Consider the following 23490-nt stretch of genomic DNA (forward strand, 5'->3'; position numbering starts at 1 on the left):
TTACCAACCGCCAACAACGAACTAATCCTCTTCCCTCCCCAACCCGTCATCCTCACAACAAAATGTACCACCCTTACTGGTCCACATGCTGTAGGCCCCACATCTGTTTGCAAATCAGAAAACGGCAATTAATTATATCATTCCACGTGTATGATCTGATTCTAATAATGAATATAAGAAAATTCTATATACTATATTATTATTTTATTTTTAATATATTTTATTTTTATTCCATTACGTGTCTGTTTAAGATTGATTAAAAAATATTTTTTACTGTTTAAAAACTCTTGTAAAGAAAAAATAATATATTTGATAAATTTATAAAAAAGTACTTTAATTATTTAAGAAAGATGAAAGCCTAATTTTTTTTAAAAACACTAAATTAAAATTTTTAAAAAAGTTCCTATAGATAATTGTATGTTTTTAAAAAATTAATATAAATAATTTTAAAAATACTTTAAATACATATTTATCAAACAGTAAACAACTTTTGAAATATAGAACTTATTATTTAAGTTATAAGTTATAAACCTTAAAGTTATAAATTATATTTTTTACCACAATCTTAAACACGCACTATATAATACATAAGATGTTGCATATTTATTACTATTGAATGATCACTTATTATATGTTTCTTTATTATTTAATAATAATAAATATGTCACATTTTATTTAATAAGATAAAAGTATAATATATAATATTATTCAAAAATATTTAAAATTACCTCATGAATACTATTTTATAATGTTTTATTATTATTATTATTATTATTATTGAATGCATGCGTTAGGAGCATCGTAACTTGGACAGTAGTGCATTCACCAACTCCTCTGATATATATCGACTACTCTCCAACCATTTCTTTTACTTCACCAATAATAGAGCAATCCGTATACGTTTTCTTTCTTCTGCTCCTCCTAGCCCTCCTCCAATGGCTCTCCCTCTAATATTACCCATCTGCCTCATCCTCCTCTTCCTTGCATTATACATGCTCTACCAACGGCTAAGATTCAAGCTCCCACCGGGCCCCCGCCCGTGGCCGATAGTCGGCAACCTCTACGACATAAAGCCGGTAAGGTTTCGGTGCTTTGCCGAGTGGGCGCAGGCATACGGTCCGGTTATATCTGTGTGGTTCGGATCGACGCTGAACGTGATCGTGTCGAACTCGGAGCTGGCGAAGGAAGTGCTCAAGGAAAAAGACCAGCAGCTGGCTGATCGGCACAGAAGTAGGTCGGCGGCAAAGTTTAGTCGGGACGGCAAGGACCTTATATGGGCGGACTATGGACCTCACTATGTGAAGGTCAGGAAAGTCTGCACCCTCGAGCTTTTCACCCCAAAGAGGTTGGAGTCTCTTCGACCCATTAGGGAAGATGAAGTTACTGCCATGGTTGAATCCATTTTCAAGGACTGCACCAATCCTGGTACGTGCGTACGCTTTTTTATTTATTTTCATTATTTGTTTTATATTATATAATTTAGTTTAAATGTTGTTGTTTTTATTATATAAAAAGCTATTTGCCTCTACAGTACAAGTGGACCGTTTGGAAATTATTATTATTATTATTATTTTTACTTGAAGATTAAAGAAGTGATTTTAAATTTATTGATATATTTTTTTATATTTTAAAAATATTGAAATATATTAAAAAATTTAAATTATTTTTTTAAAAAAACTAGCAGTCACAATGCTACTCAGACAATAGAGTAGCCCGCTCCTTTTATTATTGTCTTTACTATAAATATGTTATTAAATAACAAAAATTATATGTATAGTTAGGAGTGTCAAATTGTGTTAACGGGCCGTATTCGTGTCGTGTCAAAACATGTATATTATATTATATAAGTTAACTCTAACTCGACCTATTAAATTTATTATGTCAAAATTTTAAATCCTAACACTATCCATTAACATAACTGGTCGTGTCGTATCAACTCGTTTTAACCTATTAGTAAATATTGTGAAATAGACTAACATAATACAATACGACCCGTTTCAAATTTTTTATGTAAATAGGTTGAATAGGTTTAAAATTAACCCGTTTGACCTAATTAGATTTAGTATAATTTTATATAAATTATACAATTACATCTATAAAAATTATAAAACTAACTACAAGTTAAAAATTATAATCCAAATAATAAAAATATCGAAATTAAAATTATAACAATTTTACTTTTAGATATAAGGATATAATTGTAATTTTAACTTTTTTAACGTATCAAAACAGGTTATAACATATCAAAACGGGTTGACCCGTTATCAACCCATTAAGCAATCGTGTCTTAACGGGCCAACCCGTTTTGACCCCAACCCATTAAAAGTAAAACCTAACCTGCTATTTTCGTATCGTATTCGTATTGAGTTAACGGGTCGTATAATATATTGCTACCCCTATATATAGTTACTTCCATATATGCTTTATATACTCTATTAATGAAATTGATACATTATTTTTTTTAACAAATATAAAATAACAGTTCTAATCAATCACATCAATAAAATGTATAAGAAATATATAAAAATAAAATGTTTTTTTTATTTTTTACGTGTAATAATAGCCACATGTCAATAATTAAAAATAAAAATATGGGATAAGCTAGTCAGGTACCATAATAGACCATTTCAAAAAAAAAAAAAAAAAAAAAAGTACGATACTAGACCAGTTCAGTTTTCTTGACTTCAAAAAATAAGAATAAAATAAGGCCTTGCAAAAAGCTTATATTGGTATCTTTCTAATAATTTTAAATATTTAATAAATATTATTTGCTTTTCGTATATCGTATTAGTTTTTTCACAAAAATGGGACAAGGATCCTTAAAAATCATCGTTTAATTTGTTGCTTGGGCAATTTCTTTATGCTAAAATAATTGAGACAGGAGTTAAAGATGTTTCTGGACAACAGTATCGTTTAATGTATTATTTCAAGGAAAATGTTAAATGTACTTAAAAAAATTTACAAAAAATTAACTTCTCTACCTCCACATATCAGTTATTGATATACTAAAAATATCATATTTGAAATTCAAATTTAAATTTCAAAATAAAACTAGTAAAATGAATTTCATAAATAAAACTGTAAATACAAGTAACACTCTTATTTCAAACTTATTGTGCTTGAGACCGGGCACGAAGGTGTTGAGGATTGATGCCACTCGTAGCCGTAAAAAAGAGAGAGATGCAGTTTAAGGTGGTCTGGGTCTAATCTTTTATTAGAACTTGGACTAGAGCCTACAGTTATCCCACCATCCATGAGATCTGCTGGCTTTAATTCTTAGCGATAGTATTCAACATAATAATGTCAATATATTCAAAATAAACCCACTTTAATTTTATGAGAAAAAGTAAGCTGAAAATTGTTTCCTATATATATATTTATGTTGCAGATAATTATGGTAAGAGTTTGTTGGTGAAGAAATATTTGGGAGCAGTAGCATTCAACAACATAACAAGATTGGCATTTGGGAAACGGTTTGTGAATTCAGAAGGGGTAATGGACGATCAAGGGTTGGAATTCAAGGCAATAGTGGCCAATGGGTTGAAGCTTGGTGCATCACTTGCCATGGCAGAGCACATTCCATGGCTTCGTTGGATGTTTCCACTTGAGGAAGAGGCTTTCGCCAAGCATGGTGCGAGGAGGGACAGGCTCACCAGAGCTATCATGGAAGAGCACACGCAGGCTCGTCAGAAAAGTGGCGGCGCCAAGCAGCATTTTGTCGATGCATTGCTTACTTTGCAGGACAAATATGATCTTAGCGAGGACACCATCATTGGACTCCTTTGGGTGTGTGAGAAATTGGAACTAATACGTGAGAGTTTTAGTAAAATATGAAAGGCATTTCCCAAGGGTTTTGTAAGGGTGATGATCAGACTTTATTTAATGATTTTGTGCAGGACATGATCACTGCGGGCATGGACACCACTGCAATCTCAGTAGAATGGGCTATGGCTGAACTAGTCAAGAACCCAAGGGTGCAAAAGAAGGCACAAGAGGAGCTAGACCGCGTCATTGGGTTTGAACGCGTCCTGACCGAAGCCAATTTTTCTAACCTACCTTACCTGCAATGTGTAGCCAAAGAGGCTCTAAGGTTGCACCCTCCAACCCCATTGATGCTCCCTCACCGAGCCAATGCCAATGTGAAGATTGGTGGCTATGACATCCCCAAGGGGTCAAATGTTCACGTTAATGTCTGGGCCGTAGCGCGTGACCCGACCGTGTGGAAAAACCCGCTTGAGTTCCGCCCGGAGCGATTTCTGGAGGAGGATGTTGACATGAAGGGTCATGACTTCCGGCTGCTTCCATTTGGTGCGGGCAGGCGAGTGTGCCCCGGTGCACAACTTGGTATCAATTTGGTCACGTCCATGCTGGGTCACCTATTGCACCATTTTGTTTGGACACCACCGGAAGGGATCAAGCCAGAGGAGATTGACATGTCAGAAAATCCTGGATTGGTCACTTACATGAGGACCCCGTTACAAGCTATTGCCACTCCCAGGTTGCCATCTGAGTTGTACAAGCGTGTAGCAGCGGACATGTAATTTTTTGTATGGTTTTTATTATCCTCCTCTTAAGTTTTTTCATCGTAAACTTCCTAATGAAATTGTAATTCCAATGAGATTGTAAACGGAAAATGTGATGTTTTTTATGTATGATTGCATAAAGTACATTAATCTGATCGACATGTGTATGCTATATCAATCAATCAATTAGTTTTCTGGATAGGAACTACAGAGCACTATCACACAAAAGTGAAGAAATATATATATCCACATGAAATGAAATAAATATCTAAACCTGAAAACCAAAAATTGAATAAAAGATAGAGATAGCTAGCATATATAAAATAATCAGTAGACAGTAGTTGTAATCAACAAGCGCATTAACACAAATAAACCCATATCGATCTGGATTAAAAGGTCAGAAAGGAGTGTTAAGTTCACACATCATGTAATAGGCTGTGTGCCAAAAAGTTTTACTTTGTTCAATAATCACATTGCCCAAGTAGCACCATAGCTCTACAAATACATTTAACACCTATAAAGGTGGATGCTGATTTAGGAGTATGGAAAGAAAAATAGGAATCCAGATGCCACCAGTTCAAGATCTTGGATTGATAGAGGCGATTATATGGGTAAGGCACGACAATAAATTATGTTTCAGTGGATAAGGGTAGCTAGCAAGGCCTTGGCCCAAGGGGAAGAAAAGGAGTATGGAATATGAAGTAGCTTTCTAAAGCACATCAAGCCTACACTATTTTAAATGTACTTGTAACATGATAAGTAGCCAAAATAACTTATTGAAAAAGGTTATAAAAATTTACACCCGAAGATTTGAACATATAACTTGAAACTCTTAAATGGACATGTTTGGGTAATGAAATGAGATGAGAAATTGTGATAATTTTGTAAATAGTAGTTAAATGGTTTGAGTTAAGATACTTGCTGGATTTGAGCTTTGCTACTCATCATCCTCACACACTACACTTTTATTTTTATTTTTATTTTTTTTAGTTTTATTCTTTCTAAACTAATTGATTTCTCCTACTCATCATTCATACACCATACATTTGATAAGAGAAAAAATATAAAAATAAAATAAAAAATTATGTGTGGTGTGTGGATAATAAATAGAATTTTTCATTTGATTTTGAGAAAAACTAGAAAAAAAATTGAATAAAAATATTATAAAGTTAAAAATTGCTTGAATATTATTTTTTGTTTTGAAATTTAAAAAAGTTTGTTTTGTTTTTTGTGTTTTGTTTGAAAGTTTAGAAAAGTTGTATATTTGGATATTGATTAGGTAATAATTAGATGAAAAGGTTAAAGATTTGAAATTGACAAGTGTTTTGTGTTTGAGCGATATTTGGGAAAGAAATTGTGAGAAGTTTTGAGATGAGATGAGAGAACATCTTTATTGCCAAACAAACCCTTAGTTTGCAACTCCTAAATTCCCTATGGTACAAACGTCAAACTGAAGTGCCATTGTTGGTTTTCCCTTGGACCATAACAAATCTTGAACCTTATAAAATTGGTTGTAAAATTTACAACTGAAAGGTTACACTTCATATACCACGAATTTGAGATAGGTCAGTAAGTCGGATAGGAAAATTAGCAGGAATTCCTTTTGTGTCTTCGAATGATTATTTCTATGAATTTCTCTCTCAATCGAATGGGATACAGGGTTTGGTTGTAACCATGCGAAGACTTTGAACACGATTACTAGTCAAAATACAAGTATAGATGTATTACTGTCATATTTGCCATTCTTGCAACAGCTACATGGAAAGTTGATAGTTCCTACTTATCAAAAATAAATAAATAAAAGAAGTGATGCTTCCTATTCAACCTAAGAAATCATAGAAGGGCATTACAGCATACGACTGCGGTATCTACACAAAGTGAAAACTCCTAACTAAGATGGACACATTACTCTAAACTTAGGTTCATTGGAAACATTAGCCATACCAATACCTATCTCATGCACTGTTGATGTGCCCATTACAGATAATTCACGTATAATTACAACTTAAATGGGGGGGAAAGGAAAAACACCCAACACAGGACTTTAGGAACAGATTGCAAACTTGCAGTGGTCAATTACCACGTTTAGCACCGAGGTCTGATTGGGTAAAGGAAGGGGCATCATGGGCATTCTTAAATTCCTGCAACTGCTTGAAGTTCATCCACGGCTTCACCCAGACTTTAGCTTCATATATCTTCTTCTTACCAGCATCAATTGCTTCTAGTGTCAGATGATATATCTTACCGGAAACCACCTGTTCTTTGGCCTTCAAAACCCTTGCAAACTCGAGCAGGGTATTCTGCACAATATGTCAATCACTCGTATGCGTAAAGACAGACAAAAATTCCCTAATTCGTAGATATATATACCTGTATATAAATTTCGAAGAAGACTGGATAAGGAAACAACAATAACACATGAGAAACAGAAGAAATTAAAACTGACAAGATAAACAAAATTGAGACGAGATATTAAATGCCCGAGAGAAAAAAAAATAAACCCAATAAGATGGAGAATGAAAAGGAAAAACGACCGACCTCTTTCTTGTTGTGTTCTTGGACAGCGAAACGCGCGAGGGTCTCGATCTCACCGCTGTTCTGAGAGCCCTTGCAGTCGTGAACCCCTCCAAGCTTCATCCTTATGGACTGGTCGTCTTCAAAGCAGAACCCAAATTCACAGACCCCAGAAAGAACTACTATAGTGCCCAGCAACAAAGCCACAGAGAACCTATCAATGGTCAGCTTCATCGTCGTTATGCTTGTGTTTGATAATATGTGATGGGATCTGATTCTGTGTCCTCCAAAGCGCTTTTCTTTTCCACCCCCACGAAAGTGACAAAAGATTCGAAACCCGTCGGTACCAGAGAGCGTTAAGGGATAGGAGGAGGATCCTTCGATTCTTTGAACGTTAGGTGGTGACCAAACGTCTTGATCGTTGAGGAAGGCAAGTAGATATTAGATGTGGAAATATCTTTTGGGCGGGTTGGACCCGATGATGTCCTTGATCGGGTCTAGTTGGGAACTTCGGTCCAGTTGAGGCCTCTTCGGCCTCGGAACCATGCTAGTTTAGGATCGATCCGATTTGGTATCTCCTCCTCAAGCCCGCATCTACATGGTTGGATGGACAACAGAATATTCCTCTATTTTAACCCGAACTATTCCATTAATATATATATATAGAATAACTTATAACCGGTGTCTCCTACTATGGGTGAAAATCGGAGACCAATAGAAACGTGCCACGTAAAGAGCTGATGAAGATATTACCTCTCTGCGCTGCAAGGGATCCGTTCCCCCCTCTTTCTCTTTTCTCTCTCCTGATGAGTTTGGTTTTCAGAAATCACTCTCATTCCTTCCATATCTCTCCTTCCCAAGTATCTCATTCCCTATTCACAAAAACCTTAACCCAAACCCATAAAAACGAACTCAAAGTCACGAGTCTCACCAATCTGACCGGGAGCATGTATACGAACCCTATGGCAAGGATGATGCTGGCAGCAAATGCCTTGGAGAATATGAAGAGATTGCTGTCAGTTTGGAAGAAGCGACTGTTATTTCCAACGATATCGTTGAAGATTCCAATGGATCTAGTGATGAGGATTGACGCAACAACGATGGTTTTGAAGACAAGTGCAACTGGCTCGTCTTGGCAACTCGCTAAATAGGCACCTCTACAGCTCATACATCATGGGGAAGTTTGAATCTTTGTTCTGTCCAAAATCAAAAAATGCCCAAATTTTAAAAACAATCAAAATACAAACCATTTTTCCGTTTAAGATTGAAATTGTTTGGTTGCAGAGAAAACGTAATTTTAAAAAAAAAAAAAAAAGAATTAAAACGGATAAAAGAATAATTTTCATGTACAAGAACGCCAACAAGAATTGAATTTTGTATAGTTTTAGACTAAAATGGTACACGATTGTTGCATGCCACTTAAACTAAATTTGAATAGAGAAAAAATGAAATGGGTCTCGAACAATGAACCTCAGTGAAAGCTATCGGAAGAAATGGAAAAACCTAAGAGAGGGTGTTAGAAAACAACATTCGTATATACGGAAAGGGCCTGACTTATCCTAATAAACACGAATCTAGAAATTTTTATATGAAAAAGTGGAATTTGGAGATATGATGTGTCCTAATACCTTCCTTTGGTCATGATCCTCGCATGCAAAATGTTCACACTTTGAAAGAGTTTTAGTGCTTGCCACGCATAGAAGATGTTCACAAAAGGACCAAATGAATATTTACATAAAAAATATGAGTTTTAATTTCAATGGATTTTCTTCAAATGAGAGATATGGAAGGAGAGAGAGATTTCTACATAAACTCATCAGGAGAGAGAGAGTAGAGAAAGGAAGGAAGGGGGTGGGAGGAAGGATCCCTTGCAGCACAATCTTTGCCTGTGTCCTCCCAATCCCTTAGGTGGCAATTTTTTATTGATTTCCGATTTTCATCACTTTTAGGTGGCACCGGCCCAAAGCATTTCTGATATATATATGAGCAACAATTATACACAGTCGTAAAATACATAAATACTATATAGTTATTTAAAAAAATATATGATCTACTATTATTAAAAAAAAAATTCACCCAGATCCCATAATTTGTTATTTTTTTTAAATAATTGTGTAACATTTGCACAATCACGTTTGTCGACTGCAATTATTATTTATATATATATTTATATCAAATTATATTATATAAACACTTTATTACGTATGCTATCTACACGGGATTTTAAATAAAATTTCTCTACGGGATATATTTTTATCTACACTCCAGAATTAGATATAAAATAATAAGATATATATTTAACTTAGGATAGTGATTATGCTAAGTATGGAGTAGGAGATAAAATGGTGAAGGTTTTTTTTATTTTTATTTTTTATTTTTTTAACGAATGGCTGTTAGGAAGTGGTATGTCAGGGAAGAAGACCAGACAGCCACATGTGTAACATAAAAAATTAGGTGAAATTCTATTCAATATCTTAAACTATCACACATCTTATAATAAAAATGGAGAAAACTTATAATAAATTAATAACACCACATGGTCTATTTTTTGTTTTGGCATCTTAGGGAATATGCACATTGAATGCTATGGTGTACATTGCAATTATTTCAAAATAAATAGTAGTTTAATCAATGCAAAAAAAATACATCTTGCAGTCCAAAAGTGTCACATCTTTCTCAATTTCCTTCACAAAATTATTAAAATAATCTATTTATATTTTAAATTTTAAAAAAATAATATAAAGATAAATAATAAATTAAAATGATGAGTATTATTACAGTTATATTATAATAAATTAAAAGTTTCAAGTCATTTATAGTTTCAGACTGTAATAATTTCGCAAGACAAGTATATAAATATATATATATTTCCAGTATAAAAAAAATTGCCAAAGTGGCAAAGCACGTGATATTTGTAGTGTTCCATGTTGTAAGACAGAGATTCACAATTAAACAGTCAAACGAAACTTCAGACACCGGAGGAAGCCGCCCCTGCTGCTTCCTATTCCCTCTCTGTCCCTCTGTCTTTCCCATCTCCACAGAATTCCCTCTCTAAATTATCTCTTTCCTCTTTTCCTTTCACATTCTTCATAACCAGAGAGAGAGAGAGAGGGAGAGACTGTGAGAGAGAGAGAGAGAGATGGGGCTGGAGATTGCGGAGCCAAACACGTGCATCAGAGGTTGCTGTACAAGCAAATCGATCCCTCTGCATCTCCCACCTTCCTCGTATGCTCTCCTATCCCCAATTGCCCGCGGTAAGAAACTATTTTTCTCTGCAATTCGCACTTTGGTTTGAGGCTCTGCTCGGTTATAATTTCTAATGGAGTTAGGCTCATTTAACCTTTTCTTTCTTTGAATCTAGCAATTTGAGTACTCCTAATGGAAATAAATGCTGATCGTAGGGGCGGAGAGTGTTGTGTATGCAGCAACTTTGTATGGTAGAAAGGTTGCTGTGAAGAAACCCATCTTGTCTACTTCTGAAGACATTGACAAGTTCCATAAAGAGCTCCAGTTGTTATGGTCTCTCTCTCTCTCTCTCTCTCTCTCTCTCTCTCTCTCTCTCTCTCTCTCTCTCTCTCTCTCTCTCTCTCTATGTTCATGTGTATTTAAACACGTAATGTGTTGAGTTTGATGTGATAAGTTTTGGTGAGAAAACTGTGCACTTTTTTTCTCAGTTTTTTCCTTTCTTTCTAAAATCTGTCCAAATCAAGTATGCTAGATCATCCGGGATTAGCAACACTGGTTGCAGCGCATGCCAAGCCACCCAACTACATGTTCTTCTTCGAATTCTATGAACATCTGAATCTCGCAGAGAAAGTACATGCAGAAGAATGGAGTCCTGGTATCGATCAAGTGCTCACGATCACTGTCCGTTTAGGTATAAAATGTCGTTACCTCGGCTTCTTCTTAAATTCAGTTTTTCACTACTTTTGCCATGTTATTTGTTTATGTAATACATGTGTCAACATACGAAGCATTGCCGTGTTGGTTTGATAATCTTTCACTTGGGTATATTGTTTAACTTGTATCAAAAGATTCAGATGTAATTCACTGGCTTTTAGAAGTTTCATTGGGATAACTTTTCCTTGCTTTTCCTTTCCATTACTACCTTTTCTCCAGCAAAGGCTTTGCAATATCTGCATAACCTCGGGATCGTACATAGGGATGTGAAACCAGCAAATATTCTTGTAAATATCTTCTTAAGTTCTTCTTTTCAGTTGGTATTTTATTTCGTAACTTATTATTCTAATCTTGATTTTGACTTGTAGTTAGAACACTAATGTGTACGCTTTTGCAATGCAGCTTGACAAAAACCTGTTTCCGCACCTAGCAGATTTTGGTTTGGCAGAATACCAAAAAGATTTGAAAGGCGTTTCTGTTGAGAACTGGAGATCAACTGGCAAGCCAACTGGTGGTTTTCACAAAAAAAATATGGTTGGGACGCTCATATATATGGCACCTGAAATCTTAACGAAGAAGATCCATACAGAAAAATCAGATGTCTACAGTTTTGGCATATCAATCAAGTAAGAATCTGATACCACTTGTTAAATAACCCCTTTTAAGTTGCATTGTTTCTTACATTCGTTGAAATTACCATTTTTAGGGGTATTTGAGTGTTAATTTAATATCTAATACTCAATATAGGAAAATCTCTCTTCTATACTTTAAATCACGAGTGCAATTGACACTTTTTGTAGGCTTAAAGAGGTATGTGACAGACTTGTCAAAAAAGAATAATAAAAAAAGAGGCTTATGACAAAAATTATGTTAAGCAGTTCATCTATATAAGAAGTCATAACCATGGGTGGAAATCTATAAGCTCTCTCTCTCTCTCTCTCTCTCCATTCAAATTAGAAACTAGGGCATTTTGAGAAATCGGTCTCATCTGTTCTTTCTTTTCTTTTTTTCTTTTTTCCCTCATTACCTTTTTCAGTCACAAGAAGTCCGTACTAATTTTCATATATTTATGGCATTGAACTTAGTTTGATTGAAAATACACTGCTGCATATTTCCCAAAAGGAGGCATGATCATATCTAATATGCTCAAGTTTAGTTTGGTTCCATGTTTATCATGTGTCTCTGTATTGTCATCTCCTAGTTATCAGTTGATTGGTTATCATCATTGTCTTTCTGTTCATAGGACAGCAGGCAATTTGCATTGCATATCTTGAATGTATAGAACGGAAGATGTCAAATTAGGAAGCCGAGCTTATAAATTCCAGGCATTATGGCATGCAAGATACTTTCATATTATCATATTATTGGTTTCAATTTGATAAGCTTTCTTATAAATTTGAATCATTTGAATTATTATAGTCTGCATGTGTATGAAATTTTTAATTCATCCATTCTGCCATATTGCAGTGAGCTTATTACTGGCATTGTCCCATATACTGATCTTCGTGCAGAGGCACAGGTCAGCAGCTTTCTTAATTGTGTTTTCTATTTTCTTGTCTTGGGGGAAGGGGGCTTAGCCTTACAAGTAGTGTTCTTTGATGTTGAATGGATGGGGAAAACAGAGTTTCATTTTAATGGAAGACATGGATTGATATGAATGATAGATGTTGGAGAGTTACAGGATACTAACTGATGCATGGCATGTATATACTGTTGGCAGGCCCACACAGTGCTGGAGATGAACTATACTGAGCAGCAACTTACAGCAGCTGTGGTTTCTGGTGGATTGAGACCAGTACTTGCTGGTCCAGAGTTGGGTGCTCCATCAAGTCTCCTCTCACTGATACAGAGGTGCTGGGATGCAAATCCTCAGAGTAGACCTTCTTTCAATGACGTAGTTGTTGAACTTGAGTTGATTTTAGAACACAGAAAGACAGCAAAGGATATGACACTGGGTGAAGCTGCTGGTTCTCATGATGATCACCTAATGGACAACATCAACAGCCTCCGAACTTATCAAGAGAGTATCAACTGGTCCACACAGGGAGAACATTTCTCCCGGATAGCTTCTTGTGACACTGAATCTGGTTTGAGAGTCTGGCTTGATAATTCAAATGATCCTCTGGCATACTATCCTGTACTTTCTTGGGGGTCCTTTGCTTCATGTGGCCGAAGAGAAACCATGGAGGATACACATTTTCTTATGCCCCATATGTGCAACGAAAAGGATATCCATGTTTTTGGCATCTTTGATGGCCATAGAGGTGCTTAATGATGATTTACTACCACTACTTAATGTTGAATTTAGATCCTAATTCCAGGAAGAGAGGATTATAATGACCAGTAGAGATCAGTACGGCATTAAGTTTGGTGATCATGAGTCTTTTCACTTAATTTGTTGATATGTGTCTTCTTTTCGTCATCAAAAGCATACCAGCGAATTGGTGGAATCATTAAAGGAGCTATGGCTTCATGTACCTAGAAACCAAGACATCAGATTTTAATGATTTGGTTATGGTGTTTCTTAGTAAGCCTTGATGTTAATGCTTTAGTTAGGATTTGACCTTTTCTCATGGATACTCGCTGTGTACTTGGGCTTTGCCTACTCTTATGACTAAAATAACTTGATTACCGATGAAAAAACAAAAGTTAGGACATGACCTGGGGTTGTGGCTGTAACATATGCAGGTGCAGCAGCTGCTGAGTTTTCTGCTCGAGCTTTGCCAGGATTCTTGCAAAGTTTTGGTTCCACGAGCAGGTTTCTTCTGCTCTAGATTTTAAATCCATCTTCTATCTCTTGTATTAATATTCTTCATTTTTTTTAAAATTACTTTTATGTATGAATGTAGTCCTTCAAAAGCATTATTGGAAGCATTCGTTAAGACAGATGTTGCATTTAGAGATGAGCTAGATTCTTATCGTAAATCCAAGAGAGGTACTCAGAAAGACTGGCATCCTGGTTGCACTGCAGTTGCTGCTCTTATAGTTAGAAGCAAGCTTTTTGTTGCTAATGCTGGTGATTGCCGGACAGTATTATGTCGGGCTGGTCACCCCATTGTTCTAACCAAGGTGAGCTAGGACTATGTTCACTGCATTATTGTTTGTCTTTTATGGCTCACCATTAGGTGTTATTGTTCTCAAAGACATCAACTTTGATATATTAGGATCATGTTGCTAGCTGCTTTGAGGAGAGAGAGCGTGTTGTTAATGCAGGAGGACAAGTCAAATGGCAAGTTGATACATGGAGGGTTGGTCCTGCTGCTCTCCAGGTTTGTCACTTTGACCTTTAAGATTGTAGGGTAGAGTTTGTTCATATTCTTCTATACATGTTTTAGATCTAGATTGTTTTACTTCCATGATTGTGGGACAATTTCCATCTTATGCTTTTCAGTGTACTACCTCTCTGCTTTAAGCTCAGTACTGGTCATTTGATTTGGGGAAAGTTCATAAGAGCGGAAGTAATACATATAATTGTGCAAGTTATTTTGTTCCTTTACTTTTTGGTTTTCATCTAAACAACAATAAGAACACAGTTAGATGGCTGAAAGAAAATACTGCCTCCTTCCTTTCTATCACCTCACTTTTTCTCCATTTCCTTTTCTTATTTCTTCATAACACAAACCCTAAATCAGTATTATAAGTAGAAAGATTATTCAAAAGCAAACCCGAACCTATAATTCTCTGCAAACTGGTACTCAATTGCTATGTTATTTCTCATCCTATGTTATTTCTCTTCAGAAGAATACTATATTTACCTTTGGTTGTATAATGGAACTGAATATTGCTGGGAAAGCCAAAATGAAGAAGTTTCCCTTGAATGGAGAACAGACCTTTGGTTTCCCCTAAAGAGAGATTCCAACGACTAATTTACAGTATTAGTTATGATTCATTTTTTCATTTGGAGATAAGGGAGGAGACGCCCAAAGCTGTTGGAATAAATGCACATGGTTGATGTAGTTAGCAGGGTGATCATGCTTGAATTATAGCAGTCCCATGTGACTATTATTTTAGCTCTTCCCATGGTCGAGTAAAGGTGCTCTGGTGGTGAGTATTGGATTTGACGATAACGTATGGTGCTTATATCGCCTGAAGTTTTTTTTTCAAGGAAGAGTGAAGCTGGAATGCTTGATGTGCTTTAGTAGAAGACCCACAAATGAAGAAGATTTGTTGGAAAACTCAATTCTCATGTTAGCCTATTAAGTAGTAATAACAAGAGTGAGCTGTTAAAATTGCCTTATTGAGCCTAAACTTACTTATTGAGCCTAAACTTACTGGTTTAAGCTTTTATATTTAGTGATCCTAACATGGTGTATCAAGTTCTCATATGAAGTCCTCCCTGTGGCGTTATTGTTCAAATCTCTCAAACCAAAAACCCTGCAAAGAGGAGTGGTGCTACAGCCACAAAGGGATTACACAAAAGTAATCCTACAACTAATGTGACTTCATGTGATCTGTCATATCTATTTTACAATAAAAGTAACTTTACAATCTGACAAACCACATCAGTCTGTGGGATTATTTTGTATAATCATTTTGTGGCTAGAATATTTGTCATTAATAATTATATTGAAGAATCTAGTACTGCACTAGAACACGTCCAATTAATAAACTCCGTTTTCCATTCTTGTATTATAACTTCTTTTGTCACTGGCCCAGTGGTTGGAGCACTAATTCTTTCCCTCTAATAGGTCACTCGCTCCATCGGAGATGATGATCTGAAGCCTGCTGTAACTGCAGAACCTGAGATAACTGAAACAGATCTGTCTGGAGAGGATGAATTCTTGGTAAAGGCCCTTATACTTGTAGTTTCACATCGATAAGGCCCATTGCTTTTTTTATTATTATTGAAATGTAAAAACTCAGATCCTTATTTAAAACTGAAAAGTGGCATAAGGTTTTCATGTTGAAATTTCATATTTTGTTTTTAAGAAAAGATGTCAGTGAATGAAAACGCAGAAAGGCTAAATCATCAAATAACTTTTGTATTCAACACCTCATGGCATAGTTGGGCAATGGGAACCACACTGTATACTTTGTATAATAGAGATGGTTGTTAAAGTATACGATTAAGTTCCCTTGAAAATTAAAGAAATGTGTGATTGCTTACCAGGTAATGGCTAGCGATGGACTCTGGGATGTTGTGAGCAACTCAGATGTTATAAACATAATTAGAGACACAGTCAAAGAGCCTGGAATGTGCGCCAAGAGATTGGCAACAGAGGCTGCAGAGCGAGGCAGCAAAGACAACATCACTGTAATTGTCGTCTTCCTGCGTCCTGTGTCTACTGCAGAGAGGATCTACTAGGTATATTTTTATTTATTTTTTCCTACTACCATTATTTGAGTTGCAAATCAACAAGGGTGACAAATTAAGTTCACCCATGAACTTCACTGGTAATTGTAAAATACCAATCATTGTTTTTATTATTCAATTGGGCATCGCTGAGGATTATAAAATTCTTATGTATGAATTAGCATTGAGCATTGGTCTTGTTTGTGTCTACTCTGATGTTTCTTAGATGGTGTTATATATAAGGTGGGGGAGTCCCGAATGACATGGTATGGTGTCATTAAGAGGACCAAATTACACAAATCAAGATTATCAAGAAGCACTCTGCATCCTAATGTAATTTAAATAGCCCAAAAACCTTTTTCAGGAGGTCGATCTCAGGCCACGCTGGGAACCCCAGAGATGCAAGGATTTCTACAAGAAACTCCCAACACTGAGCCGAGATCTTGTCCGAAACTTTCTAATATTGTTGAGTTGGATATCATGAACTTTCTCTTGCAAGTTTTGCAGCAAAATGTTTTCCAATTAGCAAGCCGTGGGTGGCCACCAAAACTTCCATGCAAAAACATGGGCTGCCACAAACAATAATAGTAAATGATGGCAGTTGGCACCACGTTCTAATAGGAATATCAATAGCAATTACCTCCAATTCAGCAGCTCTTCACAAAATCAGCAGTGCGAAATTCCCAGATCAGGTGCTAATTGACTTCTCTCAAGCTATATATGAAGCCTTAAATCAGAAAGTAATTTCTTAGCATTTTCGTTTAGGTTGCCATTTAATTTCTAGAATACCAATTACCAAGAAATTAAACTCTTTTATTAAAAGAACGTATGACCTATTTTTTGAGTTGTTAAAAGAAGTTTTGTACAGACAAGTTAGCAACGTTGCAACAATGATCCCCTTTTTCCTATCCAAACGTGCCCTTAGCAATAGTTCTATGTATAAAGGCGAGGTGCGTTTGTCCCAGTAGTGCTCACATTCCTCTCCTAGTGAAACAAATTTACGTTGAAAATTGACAAATAAATAAATAAATAAAAGTCCAGGTGGAAGAATAAGAATATATCAATCAAATAGTTTTTAAATAATAATAAATAATAGTAAAATAATTTTAAAATATCTAAGATTTTGTTCTTGAACAGGCCTGAAATATTTTCTTTATTTCATCCGCTATCGATTCTTTTTTTTTTTCTTTATTTAATAATTGAAAAAATATTTTTAACTAAATTTGTGAAATTTTTTTAATATTTAAAATGATACTTAAAAAAAATACAAAATAAAAACTTAAGAAATAGTCGGGAGTCGTAGCAGCATGTCCTAACCAAAGAAACAAAAAACATTGTGCACGTGGCGAGTTTTTCGTAACCGCCCACGTTAAATGCTCGCCCCCTAAAGAAGTGTATTTTCTCTGGTGCATTGAACTCTCTTACCAAATGGCAAAGAACAGAAACACAGACCAGAAAACACCCTCAAGCACAGAATTTTCCGAAACCCCAGAATCTGGAAACGACGCACAGATCTCCTCCAACTGCCAAGACCCTAAGAAGGAGGATCGCCCAGATACTCTCCGAGAACCCAAAAGGCGCAAGAACTGTCCCAGATCTCTTGACAGCATCCACGAATCCTCAAACTTCAACTTCACTTTCGACACCAAATTCGTCAACGGTTTTCCTCCTCAGTTCACTCCTAAATTTGGGTCCTTCAATTTGCTTTTTCTTACTGAAGGAAAGGAGCAGCAAGAACAGAAAGAAGCAGCAGAAGCTGAGGTCCTTGAAGGGTCCGAAGTTGTGGGTTGATGGAAGTGAACAAACGACTTTTGGGTGTAGATTAATTAATTAGTTCCTAGTTAAGCTGATCTACCATATGGTTTTCTCTGTATGATTGGCTCCAATGGCTCTGAATGAATGCCATGGTGGTTGACGTTTTGGGAATCAAACCAAAAGGCTCAATAATTAATGGAATCTGTTTTTTTTCTTTTTATCTTTAATTATTTTCTTTTCTTTTCATAGTTTCTTCTGTCTTCAACTTGCTTTGCTGATGTTGTTGGGCTGTCGTTTCCGAGTAATGTTTAATTAACTTAAAGCACGTGTGCGTCGGCACTGAAGTCTGAGACTGAGTCAGTCCCATGCACGTGCATCTTCATTTTGCTAACTGAGAATAAGAAGTCACGGCGTGGTTGTTAAAGGTTGTTGTCTAATAAAATATAATTATTTTTAATGCCAATTTATATATTTATTTTTTTAAAATTTCCTGTAATACATATCGTAAAATAATAGAAAGAAGAAGGTGAGGTAGATGGATTCCCTGGTCCAATGGGCATGTGATGAGTCCTTTCTAAGTTCTCTTGACCAAGGCCCGTCATCTAAAACTGAGGCATCGAGCTATTTTATCATCTCGATCATATATTAATTAGTTAAGAGTGTTAAATAAAAAATTAAAAAGCTTAAAAGCTTAAAATACAACACATCTATGGAGTCCGAGATACAAAAAATAAAGATATTATTTCACAAAAAAAAAAATACAATGCACCTGAGTCTGCCGAGCAGCCATGGAAGAACTATGGAATGCCCCTCTATTGTTAAAAGTCATCAAAGTCTTTGTATCGAGCCTTGGGCGCCGCTTCGTGCGGAATGGTGCAGAACAAGGATTTTTCCCCCTTCCTTAGCACTTCCTTTGGCGACGATCTTCTACAATATTTTGCGTAGACGCTTTCTATACTATATGAATCTTATAGCATTTTATAAGTAACATTGATTCCAGCATTGAATATCATAGAATTAACATGTTCTATCAATTTCTCTCAAAATTATAAAAAAAAAATGGAGACAAAATTGCAGAAAATTCCCTGCAATTTTGAGTGGCATAATTTATTTTCACAGGACGCATTTGTGGATAATCACCATTTCACTGTTTTTTTTTTCTTTTGTTCGTTCCCCTTCCAACTTCTAGAATTTGGACACACTTGATTGACACGGAAGGTATGAGAAAAGAAAAAAGGGTAATGTTATACATCTGTTGGTTCTTATCTTCCCCTTACATTTCTGCAGATTAGAATACACAAAACAGCGGTAATGCAATGCACGTATCAAGGCCTGCCACCACCGTGACTTTGACCCGAAAATGCATGCACCGACTGGATTTTTTCATCAAATATTTACACGCATAAAACCAACATGCATCCCACTCCGATGTGAAGCACGCCCTTTGCGTAGCTTACACTCGCGGAACTTCTCCAACTTGTCCAGTTGAGAGATGCGATCCTGTCTGTAGACGACCAGAGAAGTGACTTTAACTAGAATAGAGAATGCTTCTCTGTTATAAATGTAATACAAGAGACAGGAACAGAGAAAATGTCCATTGAGCAGTAAGAAGAAAACCTGCAGAAGCTGCAAAAACAGTGTATTAGTCTGCTGACAGTATATAATTTAAGTCCTTAAATAGGATATTCAATAATAAGTTTCAAATTGTGCTCATGGTTCTAATTCGCCAGACCGATGATGCCCACACTCCATTTTTCTTAACACCAATTGTACAGCCCGCCAAAAAAAAAAATGTCCAGCAGAAAACAAGATGCAAAAACAACTATTAAGATCAGCAAATTATATCAGCTATGTTTGGAGCAGTAAATTAAGATCATTGTATATACTCACATGAAGATGGCGATGGCGCAAGTTGTGGCATAGGGTTGGAATGTTCTAAATCTGATTCACTCTTTGATGGGGGCTGAACATGAGCAAAAACCACACTTGGCAAAGGACTAGTAGTAGGACTTGTATGAGAAATGGGTGCTGGTGAGACTACTTGCGCTTGTGGCGACGCTGCAGGATAATGAGAAATATATGGTGCAACAGTAGGGGCTAAGTGAGGGTGCTTTCTGGCATACCCTTTAGAACTCCTTCCATTTCCAAGTTGGCAACCAGGAGGCTTTGCTCCATAACTTTTCTCAGGTGCAGGCACACTTCTCTTTGGGGCAGGAGAAGCAACCCTGGGTGTAGGTGCACCATTTGGAGTTGCACGTACACCCCTATCAATTGAAGGAGCAGGAGAAATTGTAGGAGCCAGATGGGTATCACGGTGATGGTGATGATGATGGTGATGGTGGTTGTGGTGGGGATGAGGCAGCGGTGCAGGCGAAGGTGAGGTGCCACTGCCATCGCCGCCATGGAGGGAGTGTTGCAAGATAGATGATAGACGAACTTGCTTGACCCTACCAAATACAGTGTTATTCAGGCCAAGGTTTCCTGAATGAGACCCAGTAATGGTTTGAGCCAGTTGCTTTAATCTTTGAGTTGAAGGAGTATTCCCAACAGCCAGGACAACGGATGACTGCACAACTGTGGGAGCAGCCACCGTTGAACCTTTTGAATTTGATAGGCTAACATACAAGTTCTGCATACAGATGACACGGCGGGGGGGGGGGGGGGGGGGGGGGGGGAATCAGTTTCTGTATGGTGCATAGCAAGACTACAAATCATCAGACTCCTAAGAAAATGATTGGCGATATCTTCAATCATTTGATAGGCTAACCATTTGGGTCTCTTTGCCTTACCATCACTTTGCAAATGGCAATTACTGATATTGTAAGTGTCTTTTTATACGAGCAATACTGATGCGGCAGGTTAGAGAATATGTGGGTGTTACAAATTCAAAATACATGGAGATGCATGAGTTTAGTTTTGGAAAAAAAAAATAGAACAAATTGTTGCTAGCCCTCCCCTACACATTATGAGGATAATGTGCGGTCTAGTTTAGCATGTTAGTACTAGGAAATATGTGCCAAATAAAAACAAGAAGGGGGTCACCCTGAGCAATTGTTGCCTTAAGTAATTGCAGTGAGACAAAATAATAACAACGCTGAAGCCATTTTGAAACTTGGGGGACTAAATTGAAACAATATATAGTTTAGGGACAAAACTCAAATATACATACAGTTCAGGCACTAAAATAATATTTAAACCTTAAAACAATATATATCCACCTTCCTACACTAACTTAAAGGCCCTACCTACTAGCTTCAGAAAAAAATAAAAGAAAATATATTCATGGATAAAAATATATGAAAATTATGAGCAGGGTTGGGCCATCAATTTGTTCACTGAAATCAAGAAAATTGTAGAATTTGATAGATTGAAATATGCAACCATCACATCACAGTTATGTCCCAAGCAAGATAGGAATGGTGGAAGTATAAAAAAAAATGTCCAACCTCATAGGGTGCCAGATGTAATCCCGACTTCAGCTGGCTCCTCAGTTCATCAAAATTTGATTGTATTTCATAGATGGAGAAGTTTAAGGTAAAATTGAAAAGGATTTGTACTTTCTGCAAAAGAAATGCCCTCTGATAGGGGATTATAGTAATTCCTCCTGGGAATTTTAGCACCTCAAAAAGAAATGGTTCCCCAAATAGGGATGTAGTCAGGCGGAGAGAATATTGTCGTAAGACCAGAAAAGCAAAACTTTCCCTGATCAAACTTTGGGTAGTTTGGGATATTTCAGAATATTTTGCATCAGGATCGACCCCAAATACAACCTTTGTTGTGTTTGATCCGTCTTTGTATTCCAGAGATAAAATAACAATCTGGTTCAAAAGAATGGATTAATAAAAAAAAATAGAAATATGAAGAATGTAATAAAGAAAATAACCGAGAGCTTATACTTTGGTGTTTGGAAAGCCTATCTCATTCCAAATGTCTTCCTTGAGCTGTGAGATATTGTCTTCGAGCAAATAAAATGGCTTCTTAAGATAAAAACTTGCTACTATATCATGATCTGCACTTATTTAAAAAAAGAAAGAAAGAAAAGAAGTCACAAGATATCAAATATGACCATCCATCAAGATAAAAAGACATAAATCATTTCCTTAGATAGTCACGCCAATTCCTGAAATTTAGGTCCACATCCTTATAAATCCAAATGCTAAAAATGAAAACTCATAAAATAAACTACCTTCAATGAGAATAAGACTTATTCTCTATGCTGCCTCGGGGATAAAATACTTTCATGAACAAGCCGATCATGATAATTTGTGTCTATATTTGCAGTCATATTTTGACATCGCAATGGGTTCATAGATTTTCCACTTATTATTAGCATAAGTCAAATTGGATATGTAACTATCGGAATGCTTGTGAGACTCGATTGTACCCTATTGCCCAAAAATGAACGAAAAGTGTCATTTACAAATACTGAATCGTAGTGTTTTTCATCACTTGGACACCAATCAGAGCAAAGACCTAAACCTAGTCAAATTTCTCAAGCTCTCTCAAATTAAACAACATAAACAAAATACTCCATTTACTTGTTTTTCTGCTACCAGTACAGGAACAGCATGCAATAACCCAAAACAGCCACCCAGAAATACATCCTAGAAACCCCAAAATTCGTAACCAAATTTAAATTATTACCGACATTAATAAATCTTGATGGTAAGCTTTTCCTTTACCAAGAAAGAAATAGTAAGCTCTTCCCTTCCCCTACATTTTCTTTGCAAGCAAACAGTAAGTTACATCCAACCCCCAAAAGATGAAAATATATACATATATAGTTCCCAACTCCAGAAAAGATCTAGATCCATGCCGATCAGCCAATGTTGCCAACCATAACCCCAAAAGAAAAAAAAATTAAAATAAGACCCATAAAAATTAAAATTGGGAAATGAAAAAAGAAACACGACCTTTGAACTTTGGATCAAGATCTAGATCCCGCTGATCTGCGAACTGAAGAAACGGGGGCAGCCAAAAGATGGCAGAGAGGAAGGCAGCGGTGGCGAACAGCAGGACGAAGAGGCATCGGAGCCCAATGAGCCTCCGAACCCCACCAAAACACCACCCAAAGCCACAGTTCCCATAACCACCACCGCCACACCACTGGGTCTGCTCATTCTGGTCCGACGACTGAGGACCCGATCCGGGCTGCACCGCGTGTTCATCCTCGGCCTTTCCCATAGTGAACACACCGCAATGCAGCACTCTCAAGTGGGTCTTGCTCCATGCTCGATTCTCTCAACTGGGTCAGGCTTGCATGCATCCATTCGGGATTCTTTTCGTGAGAAATTGAAGGACACAGAGAGAGAACCAGAAATTTCAAAGAGGCAGAGCTTGATGCTGGTGTTTATTGTTTACGTTTTTTTTTTTCTCTCCTTCCAAAATTTTTAATATAATAATTTAGGGTTTGAAGATGCAGTAACGAGAGAGAGAGAGAGAGAGACAGCAGTAACTTGTGCTGCAATTGAAAGAGATGGCGGTGGTTTATCTGTTTTCTCTCAA

At 36.4% G+C, this 23490-nt stretch overlaps 4 protein-coding genes across 7 annotated transcripts; 2 read left to right on the forward strand and 2 right to left on the reverse strand.

Moving 5' to 3' along the window:
• The first annotated feature begins 859 nt into the window (after window positions 1-859).
• Window positions 860-4678, forward strand: LOC122278307 (cytochrome P450 98A2-like). Its single transcript, XM_043088496.1, has 3 exons — window positions 860-1425; window positions 3389-3786; window positions 3897-4678. The coding sequence occupies exons 1-3, from the start codon at window positions 936-938 to the stop codon at window positions 4539-4541; spliced, it is 1533 nt and encodes a 510-aa protein (XP_042944430.1). The 5' UTR covers window positions 860-935; the 3' UTR covers window positions 4542-4678.
• A 1544-nt stretch (window positions 4679-6222) lies between these two features.
• Window positions 6223-7455, reverse strand: LOC122278308 (cysteine proteinase inhibitor-like). Its single transcript, XM_043088497.1, has 2 exons — window positions 7062-7455; window positions 6223-6823 (listed from the first exon to the last, which is right to left on the reverse strand). The coding sequence occupies exons 1-2, from the start codon at window positions 7269-7271 to the stop codon at window positions 6596-6598; spliced, it is 438 nt and encodes a 145-aa protein (XP_042944431.1). The 5' UTR covers window positions 7272-7455; the 3' UTR covers window positions 6223-6595.
• A 2517-nt stretch (window positions 7456-9972) lies between these two features.
• LOC122278306 (protein kinase and PP2C-like domain-containing protein) lies at window positions 9973-18205 on the forward strand. Of its 3 annotated transcripts, none has more exons than XM_043088493.1 (13): window positions 9973-10291; window positions 10439-10556; window positions 10748-10914; window positions 11157-11224; window positions 11340-11563; window positions 12405-12456; window positions 12658-13201; window positions 13626-13695; window positions 13787-14006; window positions 14102-14206; window positions 15626-15721; window positions 16048-16242; window positions 16474-18205. In XM_043088493.1, the coding sequence occupies exons 1-12, from the start codon at window positions 10177-10179 to the stop codon at window positions 16240-16242; spliced, it is 1974 nt and encodes a 657-aa protein (XP_042944427.1). In that variant the 5' UTR covers window positions 9973-10176; the 3' UTR covers window positions 16474-18205. The 3 variants fall into 3 exon arrangements, with proteins under 3 accessions (XP_042944427.1, XP_042944426.1, XP_042944428.1); XM_043088492.1 differs by having other exon boundaries at window positions 16595-18205; XM_043088494.1 differs by lacking the exon at window positions 16474-18205 and having other exon boundaries at window positions 10399-10556; window positions 16048-16440.
• A 1001-nt stretch (window positions 18206-19206) lies between these two features.
• LOC122279375 lies at window positions 19207-23490 on the reverse strand. 2 transcript variants are annotated; one of them, XM_043090003.1, is made up of 5 exons: window positions 22899-23488; window positions 21882-21994; window positions 21432-21803; window positions 19876-20614; window positions 19379-19611 (listed from the first exon to the last, which is right to left on the reverse strand). In XM_043090003.1, exons 1-5 carry the CDS (start codon window positions 23167-23169, stop codon window positions 19541-19543), a joined length of 1566 nt encoding a protein of 521 aa, XP_042945937.1. In that variant the 5' UTR covers window positions 23170-23488; the 3' UTR covers window positions 19379-19540. The 2 variants fall into 2 exon arrangements, with proteins under 2 accessions (XP_042945938.1, XP_042945937.1); XM_043090004.1 differs by lacking the exon at window positions 19876-20614 and having other exon boundaries at window positions 19207-19611; window positions 22899-23490.

This window comes from Carya illinoinensis, chromosome 10 (assembly GCF_018687715.1).
Source record: "Carya illinoinensis cultivar Pawnee chromosome 10, C.illinoinensisPawnee_v1, whole genome shotgun sequence".
NCBI classification, from domain to species: Eukaryota; Viridiplantae; Streptophyta; class Magnoliopsida; order Fagales; family Juglandaceae; genus Carya; species Carya illinoinensis.